This window comes from Lineus longissimus, chromosome 8, assembly GCF_910592395.1.
Source record: "Lineus longissimus chromosome 8, tnLinLong1.2, whole genome shotgun sequence".
Taxonomy (NCBI): domain Eukaryota; kingdom Metazoa; phylum Nemertea; class Pilidiophora; order Heteronemertea; family Lineidae; genus Lineus; species Lineus longissimus.
The window spans coordinates 1,567,258-1,581,023 of NC_088315.1; the positions used below are offsets into that span (position 1 = coordinate 1,567,258).

General features: G+C 39.2%; 1 protein-coding gene across 2 annotated transcripts in view; it reads left to right on the forward strand.

The window, feature by feature from the left end:
* Positions 1 to 13,766, forward strand: part of LOC135492300 (vesicular glutamate transporter 1-like) — an 87,334-nt gene that overhangs the window by 59,195 nt on the left and 14,373 nt on the right. For both annotated transcript variants that reach the window (XM_064778674.1, XM_064778675.1), the window contains exon 2: positions 12,854 to 13,121. In XM_064778674.1, the coding sequence (XP_064634744.1) occupies positions 12,854 to 13,121 (268 nt within the window). The remainder of the gene's footprint in view (positions 1 to 12,853; positions 13,122 to 13,766) is intronic.

Below are 13,766 nucleotides of genomic sequence, written 5' to 3' on the forward strand. Positions count from 1 at the left end.
ATTTTAACAACCACTGGAAGAAAAACATCAAATCCACAAATAATTTGAGACGGTCAGTCGTGATGTTTGCCAATTTCTCTTAACGACACTTGGCTTCATTGATCTATGTATTTTGCCTTCCTCAAGAAGACTTGATGCTTTGAAAAGGGCAGCTATTTACTCGATAATGCAGTAAGAAAGTAATATCTGGTCTGGGGGCGATGGAACTGCAGTATTGCTGGTCAGAGGATCTAAGTCCTGGAAAGGAATTAACTTTCAAATGTCATCCGTTTGGTATTACGATCCCATTACAATATTGAATAGGAAGAACAAAGCAATGATATTTCTTATAACCGTTTGGAACATTTCCTAGTGAAAGGAGCCAATCACGATATTGAACGATTTCTTTTGTGGTATAGTGCATATTATGCCGTTTGAAATCACTTGCAAGCTCTACCATCAAAGGTGAAGTCTAGATGGTTATTCCTTTGTTTCACCCATCTTTTCCAACTATACTCAACAACAACTAATAAAGACATATAGTTTCTTTCTATTGTTACCTTTCGTGGAACCTGGTTGCTCCAATTTAATCTGCTAACATCAACAGAGTAACTTCCACCTTGACAAAAACTGGGATAGAATAACATGTACCCAGTAAAAAGCCAATTGGCTTCCAATTCATGGTTGTTGTACAGGTTATGTCTCCATGCATGTATCTATGGTTCGCCCAAGATATTTTTTTGTAGCCGTCAACCCTCTCTTCCAAGCAGTAGAGACCCCCAAGTCTGGACCCCTTCTTCTGTTTCTCATCTTCAGTATCAAATCTGAATTGCCCAAATGTCAAATCCGATCTTGAATGTCAAATTCTTTCACCCTTTGATCATTCTGTAATATTAACCCCATATATGTACTAAAGCTGATAAAGAAGAAAGAGGATTCTAGATAACGCTGGATCTGGGCCTGTTGTGTGTGGGTTGAATCTAGTATCGTGTTAACTTGTTGTCTCGAGAGAGTTAAGGCATCACTTCTATACAAAGCACTGTCTCTCTTTTGCATACTGTAAGACGCTATCTGATTGGTGTGTATTGATTGGATGTTCCTCGAGTAGCCAATTAGCTACCGTGTTGCTGAACACTTTTTGTGAGTGAATTTGCGACCCCTAACCTATCAAGTGATCTAAAAAAAATCATTTTTACATCAAACAAACTATTTTATAGGGTAAAAGATAGATGACGTTCATGGACCCAGACAGCGTTTGAAAGGTGATAACCGACTAAGGGTACATTTGCAAATAAGGTACTGAAGAGATCAACCTTTACGAGTTTCCGCTAGTGACGATCTGATGCAAAACATTTACTGCCAACACTTTGAGCTAACCTTTTATAGGCAGCGACAAATATAAAATCATATATCGTAAAAAAGGGACATCCACTTCAACTAACACGTTGGATGATTTCTATCATAAAAATTAGCATCTCTAGATCGTCACACTCTGCGTTAAAGACAATCAGAGTCGTCCTACGTCAGAAGTCCTCAGTTCATTGATGTTCTCTTCGAAGATCGAAATGCTTCAATCTGAGAGCAGCAAGCTGACAGCTGTTATACACTTTCTAAAAACACTATCAGTCAATAGCTGATGGAGTAAGCGAGGTCACTCAATCGTGAATAAAACTACTGCAAGTGACAATATCATTTAGGCGAGAACAAAAAACCCCAACCCTGTTAGAGTTCTCAAACGGTTTATTCAATCACAGGCATCGAGAAGGAACAAGCTCGGGATGAAAAAGTGATTGCTTAATTGAAAGGCAGTTGGAATCGAGATCACATTGGTGTTACAACTCGAGTTTCCCTGTAATGATAATCAAGAATTTATCAAGTGTTTGAGATACCAAACATGAAGGTAGACAATCGATTAAACCTCGTCAAAGAAATTAATGTGAGTGTTCGCCTCACTTATATCACCTTGATTATGACGTTACGTAATCCATGCATTCAATGTGAGTTGCTGGCTTGTGGGCAAGGTGAACACATGTGTGTGAGTGGTCGCTCCAATCATACGTGTAAGTTTTAGGCCTGCAGTTTACGGAATTTTGTGTGGTATTTCGGTCAGAGAATTTGACGATACAAATGGATATGTCAGCCTGTCTTTGCCAATCTTAATGATATAGTGAACATGTTGGTTAGCTCCGGTAAGTTCCAGTGATATATTGGGCAACTTGGAGTAGATAGGAACATGTGAGATTGTACTGCAAATAGCATGTTTGACAGTGCTCCTAGACTGATACTCAGGATGACAAGCTTGGGTAGCCGTTGGCTAGTCTGTACATTAGATGTCTATATATTCTTTGTGTATGTCATGTATGTTTACCGGTAGGAATGAAATAAAATACTTAAAAAATGAGCAATAGTTCTTTGTTTGGTTGCTTGTGTATATGCTGAGATGTCATAGCGTATTTGGGATGTCCTGTGTAATGGTAATTGGCAAAGTACATGCAGTGTACCCTCGTGCGACAACTGAAGGTACAGTGGATCGCTAACAATTGAAACGGGTGTTATTCGTGCACTGGTTTCAGGTGATGTAATAGATAATATGATGTGAATGGGTCGTTCTCTGTTGTTAGGTAGAAGAAAACATTTGCTAGGTCGTGCACAATGGGGCCTTAAGTGTAACACACATGATGTGGTGTAATTCAGTACAGACAGGCCATGAAGTAAATTCATAGGATCTCCAGTTGTAATCAACTCTAGACGCACAAAATAAACGCTTATCTTGGCGAGAATTAATAGCAGTACATCGTCAAGCAGAGTGGTGTCACTGCCTTGACGACATGTTGAACTACCCTGATTCGCACATAAACTACAGCTGTTATTATGTGTCTAGCGAAAGCTAACGACAACTAGCAGCAACAAGAGCCTGCCTTAATTGGTAGGCAATATCGCAAAAAGAACGGTGTACCCCGAGGTGGAGATGACAATTGAAAGACGTACAGATTTGAAAGCAAATATTTGAAAAGACACAATGTCACATTCTTTCAACTTTCGCATGTTTAGGTTATTCATCCACTTCTGCTAACATCACCCATTCTCTCTTGATTGAAGTTTGAGGGCAAATCAATTATCGTAGAACTCTCAATTATCGGCACTTTACCTGCGAAATACGATAAAAACAAATCGAACCAAATCACAACCTGATAAAAAAAGAAATGCAAAAGTTAGGGAAATAATTGGCACAGATCGACCGGTTCGGTATAGAAGTGATGCTTTTGGTAATATCTCAAATCCAAACCAAATCGTGTGGGGCTAGGACAAAAAGTGCCTCTCAAGCAACAAGTAAAGGACCCTTACGAAAAATGCGGGGGCCGAAATGGCGTTGACTCCAACAATAGAAATATCTATCAAAGCTATCCTAACTTCCAACTCGGCTAAATTCCAAGTATGACATGTTGCTAGAAGTATACATCCATTACAAGTTGCTAAAAGTCGTAGCAAGTTATACTGGAATCTCATTAAAAATAATTTGCAATCTAATAAGTTTCTATCAAATATTTAATAATAAAAGACGCCCATGGTGCCAAGCCTTATCCAAAATGTATAACATATTTTTCTCGATTTGTGGAATTTTGTTATTAACTACTTGGACAAAGTTTGCATCATAATAGGGAGCATTAGATACTCTTGAGGAAAGATGATAGATCTTTCGAGGGAATTGAACTGGAATGTCTCACTGACGAAATATAAATGACTGGAAAATAGCCCTGAAAAAACCCGAATTATCCTCAGCCAGATTAAGGTTCAGCTTCTGCCTCACATTCTTCACGATGACGGCAGCGTTCCTTTTGTTATCTATCTAACAATTACCAATTGTCATAGATTTGATGAGTTAGTAGGAAACTCATTGGCGCAGATTAACTAAATAAAACCAATATCACGGATCCTCAGGCATTTCTGTCTGGTGTTGTCTGGCACGTTTTTTGTCTGCGAAACATTATCCGATATTTTGATCCCTTTGGATCAACGCAAACTATTAATTTATTTATCATTTTATATCTCCCTGTTGTGTGCACACCCTAGGGTAACGTGATGACAACACAAATCCAATATCATAGTTTTTTACAAGGGCCTGATAAAGTCTAAAGGTGCATAAATGACGAATGCTCTTTCTGAATACAAGCTGGCATATAAAAACAACTAGACAAAAAAAACAACATCAATTGTCTGGATTGTTTCGTAGACTTAGTGTATGGGAGAATGTACTTTGTGATCATAGAAATCAGTCTGCTGGACTTGAACTACGATATATAAATAAGAGCTCCCCAAAGGCATAACATATATCTGACTTGTCGAGCTGTGATAAACGTGACTGAGGATGTGAGATTCTCCCAATGTTAACTGCTTTGCTGATGTAACACACAAAGGCTTTATATACTTGATATCGATAATAGGCCTGCCACTGTGAATCTGCTTTCTCACTCGATCCCATGCTCACTTGCATTTCAGTTCTAATGGAGTACTGTATTTCTTACTTCCTGAAATTATGTTGGCATGGTCCATCATAACTGTAGTTTAAGATGGATTGTGGTTTTGTCAAATGCGATACTTTGTTTATTACCACAAGAAGCCCGTGCATGCGAATGACCGAAGGGACCTACATCAACCAAGAGACACAATGAAGCTGACCTGACTTGCAGCGACAGCTCAAATCATCTTCAAATAAAAGTTGATCTGGTTTGCTGAATCGATAAATTTACCTGATTTCGGAAATACTAGGCAATCATTCAAAATGGACTATCTATATCTTCAAAAATTTCTTGTAAGGCTGTTTCAAGTAACTTTAGAATGAGCAAAGTTATCAACTTAAAACTGCATCATGTTAGGAACGTGATCGGGGTCTTTAAACGGTAAGTACGTTGAATACTTACTGCGTAACTTGATGAATATCGTGTGGTTTCTTTATGCTTGTTTGACGTCATTGAACCTTAACGAACACTCTGCATTACATCCAATGTTATTTCGCAACAGTTTTTAAACAATGAACAAGCTCATAACAATATTTAGTTCATATCGTCATCCATTGGGATTTCTATCATCGGGCCGGAACACCCAATATGATGAATCTAGCCGGAATATGTTGACTGTTACATGAAACCAAATTTCTAGTCGTCATCAGCCGATATTTTGGTAGTAGATGAGAAGTCCATAAATACATCCTGAATGATATGCTGTCAGAAATAAACAGTATTTGATCTAGATAACAACGGACTTAAAGGATGATGGTGGGCAAAGTTCGATTAGTAGTACATGCGATAACGTTGATTTTCTGTTTGTTTAGGAATGCTGGGATAGTTAGATTCTTTGTCATAATGTTGAAAATGGGTTAAACATCAACACATACTCTCTCTTTAATTCATTCAGCATAAGCCCACGCGTGACAAACTATAAACATTTGTAAACATTGCTCTTTTGACTGGTTTTTGCTACAATATCAAATATACCTGTCAGCCTTGCCGTAAGGTTTTACCAGTAAAACTACCAGAGTTGTATTCCATCTGTATTTCACGGCTACTTTCGTCTGTTATTGTATTCATCTTACCTCAAGCAACATGGCCTCTGATGTTTACGTGTCATATAGATATCGATAAAGCCAACGCATTCTACATTCCTAAATATAGTCATGTCTAAAGATAGCGTTACAAAACCATGTTGTAACAATAAAGCGAAGTTTTTAAATGTGAATCGGAAGCAGAGATTTCCTGATATGCCTTGACAAGCTCAATCGATAATAGTGTTCGATTTATTGATTGAGCTCAAACTTTCATTGCAAGTTCCAATTTTAAAGGTAAGTACTTTCAATATCTTCTGATTACACCTGAACACTTGAATTAAATACTTGTTTCTGGATACTAGATGTTGTTAATATGAGTAATCTGATTATGATATAGCATTGCCTTTAGTCTTACTCCTGTTGGAAGCAAATATCAATGCAGTCAAGGTGCCACATTCCCCATTGAATAGCTGAGGTGTATAGAGAGATATTCAGGGATTATGTTCATCTAAAGTTTAACATGAAAATATCAAAGATCTTGCCATTTGTTGTTTATTTCAACTCGAACAGAGCTAAACTAAAAATCCGATACAAAGTTCTCTCAAGATGCAATTTCACTGTCAGAAATATTTGCCAGTATCACCAACTTAAAGATTCATCCTGAACAAAGAATAAATATTTATTATTTGATTTGTCAAACTGATTACTTCAGATGTATTGGCTGTTTATTTATTGAATGATCAATGCACCATGCCTGTTATTACACACTTATACGTATCAATACTATTGGAATCCAATACTTGACTAGATGTCATGATTGCATTGATTCAATGCACAACAAAAGAGATGTTGTATCGATTGTAAATACTTCTTTATCGTTTACGAAAGTAGTGTTGCGCTGAGCCGGATGCTTTGGTATAGCGAGGTAAAAACTAAATGCTGGCAGCATTACTGTGGAGGAAATATATACATATAGTTGGAGAAGATGGCTTAAATATGTAACACAAGAGTTTATTACGAAACTACTTGCTGGTAAATCGTCGGTGTGATTTTATTCTATATTATGTTTGTTCTTCGATCAGAGTGTAGTTTTACTCCATTACGATTACAACAAGCGATCCCCTCCCAGTGGTTTTCAGGAAATAGTAGCGATAAAAAGCTGTGACACAATGTTAGTAGTAATAAACAGAAACGATTTCATAGAATTCTTTCGCTCACAATTTAGCGCGCCATGATCTGGAACGCTGACTGCGATAGCGTCGTTGTGTTGCCTGGACAACTGGAAACATGTTAAAGTGCACACCACTCTAAGTACAAAACAAGACATGTACAATGTACACGCATGTATCCGAGCTACACATGCCTTGTCAACGTGGATTGTATTGACAATGCGAATGAAAGCCCGTTTACTGTTAATCAGTGGGTGATTTTTGATGTGTTGGTCGTCAGGTAAACATTATGTTTTACACTTATTTCTTGCATCACTCCCTGGATAATAATGCAACCAAAGCCACTCGAGTCCTGCTGCGTAAATACATTTAATATTTTGTATCAGTACTAACTAAACTTTATATATTGGGAAACTGAATACCGCAATGCAAAACAGCGGATAATGATATATACCTTCTCCCACGACAACTGCAATTCAGGTAACTGGTAATGTCAAGCAAAAGCTAGGAATCAAGCTAAAAGAACCCCAAGAAATAAAATTCCATTGGTCTCTCCTAATTTATGTGGCGTTAAACAGGAAGTAGTGTCTACTCTCAATCAAACCCAAGCGGACGAAAGTCAAATACATTTCCATTTAAAAGTCAGGTGAAAAACGGCGTCAAATCGATGAGTGGGGCTTCTTTATAAACATAGAACATCGATCAATAGCTGCATTGGCATAACAACTCTGTCATGCGCGAGATTGCATGGGAAAATAAATGAAAACTTACAGTGAAATCAGAATCGCCAAGCCAATTTCGTCAAATTTGGAGATAAAGATAAAGGTCAGACGTATACGGCCCTTACTTAAGTCGCATCGCATTGTCTCAAAGCGACTCACTTGACCAGCTCTCAAAATACAACTAGGCATTTGTTGGCAGAGTGTCGGATATCTCGTGTCTGAGTGTCGTATAAGAAAAAACCTATAAAATAAAATAATATGCAATACGGGCGATCAGACAGCCATGTCCTCTCCAGGGAAATCCGTCTTCGAGACATTGGAGATGGCTATCAGAGTCTCAGCACAAAACAATCTTCAGAACAAAACAACTCCAACATAGCGGTACTAAATCTTCAGGGGAGAGCCAAGCATTGTCGTCAGACTAACTTAGAGTCGAGTCCTGTCCTTGTATATGACACAAGCAACTTCATCGCCAAATTCCTTTGTCATCCAGCATAGCCGCACTTCAGGCTCATTTTTCGTAAGATTGCTTCATAGAAGATCCTCGTCTACAGAATGTCTTGGAGCCAATGAGCCGTGTACTTGGTACCGAAGCGACGTCATGTCGCCCAACTCTTTGTGTACCAACATCAGAAAAACCGTACACTTCAGGCGTTTACGCATCCGCAAAGTATTTTACCACTCAGCATTGTTCTTTCCCAGTACTTGTATCAGAAAACCCTTGGAGTCAAGCTTCACACTTGTGTGTAACCCGATCGTCTTCGGCGCCCTTGTTGGATGCGCAACCACCCCCAAAGAGGGCCGAATGTGCCCGATGCTTGTCTTCAGAGACTCTTGGTGTCACCCATGCAGGACCAAGCATTGTACTTGTATGTTTGGTAGCTGGATTAATCCTTGTCTTCTCTTCAACAACGGTCTCAGACCAGGCATTTTTACAATATTTATGAGGCAGGCAAGTATACTGAAGAACCTTTGGCGAAGAAAAAAGGTGCAGGCATTATTGGCTGTGATACATTCCAGATTATGGAAGAATGTTGTGAGATGAGTGCTAAGCTATATTACATGATACTTCTGATATGAATATAGAAGGTCGATTGCAACTGACATTTTGTCTTTAGAACATAACATACCATATTGCATTTATATCATGACGTATCAATGATCAATCCATTCAAAACTCCCTCAAAGAATTTCACCAGCTACTGTGACAGCATGTGTCAAACTTTACCGTTCTACTATAACTGTATGTAGACTGGTGCAAATTACATACTGTGAATTCGAAGTGCCTTTGATGTACCGAATACTGAACATTCCTCTTTGTGAGAAATGTATACAGGAATATGTCGGTATTTCGCAAAGATGTCCTTTTGACAAGAACCGGTTAATCGGCCTTTGACTACGGCTTTTACTTTGAACTGATGTGCATGCTGGAGACATTCGATTCTGCAAAACAAGTACTTATTTTTATTTTTATTGATCTTGTGTTAAAACCGCGAATGGCATGTTTGGTAAAACAAGGATATCATTTCAAAGGAGGAATCAGTTGAACAACATAGATCTTCTATGCTTAAGGATCACTTTAGGTTTTAAATTCGCCTTGCTATTCCCGGAATACAGATATGATAATGATAATGATAATTATATGTAAATCAGCTGACGTTAAGTAATCTGATAAGACCGGTGCAGCTAAATGCGAGACCCATGAATATGACCCCCCAAAAATATAGGAACCTCAGTGTTACTGTAATCAGTGGATCAAAAATCTCCCATTTGAGATGAAAAACTACTGTCGACGAAAGTCGTCCATTTACTAACTGTTCCGGAAAACAATTTCTTGACTTGACCAAGTCGTCACTTGATATCAGCTCATTCCTATATTCGCCCATTCTATATGTCCAAAGAACATCATTGGAACAGCTTTCAAGTACAAATCAAATAGATGTCGATTCCTCGGGGTCTGGCTCTTACACAGCGCGATCAATAGGAAGGCTGACACTAGGGTTTGTCCTTAAAATAAGATGCGAATCAAGTGGACAGCTAATACTAGCTACTACTGGATAAGGTCACCCCGATGGATTGTCCATTGCTGTTTGTGAACACTAGGAAATCGATGCTGTTGGTAGAAAAACACAACTTAGCTTATCATTTTGTTTGAAACAGCCTAGTTTCCATTTATCGTAGGCATTACGAGACCCTGTATGATGCGTCAGTTCAGTGCACATCCCTGTTAGGACTGCCAGAATTCATCCATCAAGATTTCTAATGAGAGATTTCAAAGTCTGTAGAAATCTCGTTCCTGAAACTCGCTGTTCCAAAAGCAATAAAAAGATATAGAAGTGCCTCGTTTGAAATATTCAATTAGCAAATTTCACTTACGAATCCCTCAAGCCCCCAGCTCATATACCAACTGATACATTTCAGACCAAATACGAAGAAAGCGCAGCTGTCTTTCTACGGGTCCATCCGTCTCAGAGAGGGATTAGCCCGACCCACGCAATCGTATGTAAGATATACATCTAATCAATGTGAAATAACGTCGATGCCCCGCGCCGCCCATCAATAAAATGAAACTGCCACTGAAGTAATCTAGGAATACAATCCCACTAATCTGTGGCATCACTTACTTTGCCCCAATAAGGAATGAATTAGACGGAGTGGTGGATTTAGCTGCATTAACATGAGATAATGATCACCGGCAAGTGAACCGGGCGGTAGAGTTACGCACATCCAACAAAAAGCAAAGCTACGTAGTTAAGACTTATCATGGTGAAACTTCGACCTAATAAAACGACGCGCTGGTTCTTTGGTAAAAGCTTCTTGCCATATTTGTTCAATCACTTTTCGCAGCGAACACGGCCGCGACTTTTGTTCACCGCATATTTCCATGGAACACGGATGTTTTCTCAGCCTGGGGTGTGGTGCCGCATTGAACGTCTTTATTAATTAACAACCCTGATTAATTTGGTTACAACTCTTAATTAACCTTCCTGAAATGCAATCGATTTGTGATCAGCCACTCCTAGGTGTTTAGAGTTCATTCAACCTGATCACATTCTATAACGAAAGCCATGTTTACGCAGATTCATGGTTTCGATCAGTTGCCGGAAATAGCGCGGTGACCATCTTGATTATCACATCAGCAGGCTAATTTGAGCCTAAGCAGCTGAGTGTCTTACTTGCTTGCTGTGGAAACAAGTGTGTGTGGGTGGATGCAGGGGGGGGGGGGGGCAGCTCCCGAATGATTGCCAAGAAACCCTACAAATCGATTGACGCAATCCTTCCCCTTCTTTAAAACTCATTTGGTCGCAGAACTTGTTTTTAAGGTAGACCAGACATTGACCTGCCTTCTCGTTAAGACTCTTGACGTGGTCTTAACTTCTAGAAGGGTTTTTTAAAGGCGTTTGACGTTAAGCTACCCCTTGGAGACCACTATGCCATCTGAAACCTCTTCAAGTGATAGAGAGGACATGGATTCGCACTCAGCGTGCAACCCTGTGTAAACCTTGTGATAGAGCTCTGGGCTTGCTACGGGACATTTCTTAATCGCAAAAATAACCAGTTGCTTTCTGCTAGATCTGGGCATATCATCATATGACGAAAATGTAACGCAGCTTCTATGATAAGAAGTTTGCGGAAAGAAGGATAGTTTCTAGAAAATCCCCCAACAGTAAGAGGTAGCCTTGGAATATGTAGATATTCAAGAAAGAGTGACATTTATGATACAAACGAAACTCCATGTACATGTCACTTTACTCGCTCATATAGACCTTGTTTTTGACTTATTCAGATATTCCATATCCACAACTGAGATCATGGCTTACACGTGGGACTCAAATATCTAATATCTTTGACAAAGAAGAGGCCCCCGTAATGCATGCAGTTAGTCAATTTGCAGAGTCCCCAAGGATTTCTATAATCCCGACAAAATCTTACTAATATCGGCTGACATTTTGACGGCGATTAAAAAAGCCTCTGCTACATCGATCGCATAGGAGGTCATATTACCCATCCATATTGGTGCACATTCCTCGGGATCCGCGGATCTATTCTCTAAAAGGTCAAAGTGAGATAAAATGCAAATTTGTTTAAAAACATTGGGAAATGCAGAAGCCCAATATATTTCAATATAACCATTACTTTTTCATATGACCATTATCAACAAAAAATCCTTTTGTTACTTAATAGTTGGTTTATCATCATATTGGCAATTCCCAGGGTGCTTTTTTAAAATTTATGAACTTCATATCGAATTTCATTTCTGATATAACCAAAAGTAAAGCAAACGGAAAAAATAATATCGAAAACGCGGTATCGGTTATATATAACGAAAAATAAATTATCAACGAAGTCCATACCAGTCAAAATACACCAGTCCTGCCAAAATAAAGACGTTTACTAGTAGTCATTGCTGCCTTGCAATAATTCTAACTCAAATTTAGCAAGAAGCTGAACCGTTAACAAGACTATCCTTAGCCATATTGATCGTAAGCTCTCGTCAGAATATTCAAGGAGATCTCGAGACGTTTTCCACTAACTTTTAACACCCAAGTCTGGCTTATTACCAAACATTTCATGAGTTCTTAATTAGACGAGTACGTATGTGACACATCATATTACGTGAATGTATACGACAATACTGCAGATTGCATCAGTACTTTGATACACCTGAATCTCAGCACAGACTGTTATTTCTTCTTCTTAGTCTTAATTCTGAGAAAATAAATCAACCGGTAGAAAAGACCCTTAGACCCCCCTGGTGTTTTGTCGCTCCTTGCAATGAACTAAGAAATTGGACATCTCCAATACTTGACTCCAATAGAACACTCGGTCTCTTTAATGAGTTGATATGCGTATTCCCCTTGTTGGTATTCATGCCACCTTGCCCTGCGCTCCCTCATCACACGCTCACTCAGCCACAGGATTGAGACTGACGCCAAGGGATGTCTCTAATGGCTCCGACGACAGACCAATTATATCACAACACTGCAACAGTTTAGTCTGGGGACGAATTCATTGATTCTTGACACAGATCAGTCTGTCAAGTTGTTTGAAGAAATAGGTTGGATCATTCGCTGAGGGCCTGTATTTCTTCTGATAGCATTATTCTATCGTCTGATCAGCAGCATTGGCTTGCCATTCGTCGCTCCATGCACTAGACTGACTACTTTTGCATGTATAACTTTGCAGATCCTTTGATGTCTACTTGGGAAGAGAATCGAAGAGCTTGTGACAGAGGTACAAGCACAGAACTCTGAGAGGAAATAAACGTTAAGGAAAGCTAAACTTATTCAGTATGAGGTGCACCGATGAGGATTTGTCTCTCTGATGTCATCTTACTCAATGGCACACAATTTAGGGACAGTTTTTCAGTATTTAAGAATGTTTCGTCTATCATGAGTCAGACCACCATACTTATCTCAGTCCATCATTTTTATTTACAGAATGATAGGAAAAAATGACGAGGAAAAGTCCTTCGTGAAACATGAGATTCTTGACGAGTACGATGCAGACGAGGATCAGAGGAGTAAGGCTTCTATGTGCCCAAAATGTAAGCCATGGAACGTGACCAAGAGATACACCGTGGCTCTGCTCTCGAGTGTTGGCTTCCTCATCTCATTCGGCATCCGGTGTAACCTGGGCGTGGCTGTGGTACAGATGATAGCCAACAAGACCAGATCCTTTAACGACTCAAATGGGACAATGGAAGTGGTAAGTTGCCGAGTGATTGCTCGAACATAAGTGTAGTGTATCCTCCCATCGAATCTTTAGGCGATAACCAGGAATCCAAGGAAGACACTTTTCCTTCCCACGCTAATTAGGCCTACCAATACCACAGCAGGAAAACGACTATCCATTAACGATATTAAAGTTCTTGGAACTTATTTCTCCAAATGCCCCGGTTTTCCTCCGCGATTCATCATTGAAATACGAAATGAGAATTTCTTGTTTTTCAATCACTTGCTGAGTAATTACCATTTAAAACATTTATAACGTGATTGATGGTGCATTTAACACCGATTTCCCGATGACGTGCCGCAGAGGTGCCCTGTTTTTTAAACTTACGCTTAAGAAACTACTCACGATATTTCGACCAGGGCGGTCTTGAATATTCATAATGCTGCATACAGAATGGACAAGAAAAAAGAACACTTTTGAATCCATTCGGAGCCCTTTTTTGCCTGGCGTCCTTAGGTCGAAAATTCACATGAGATTCTGATTAGATTCTTAAGTAAGATTTTGTATGTAGTTTCGTGTACATCTACATCTACATTCGTTGTATATGTACTTGACTTGTACAGTTGCCACATGGTCTGGTGAGATTCTTTGTTCTTGTCCTAACTTAAAATCTTACAG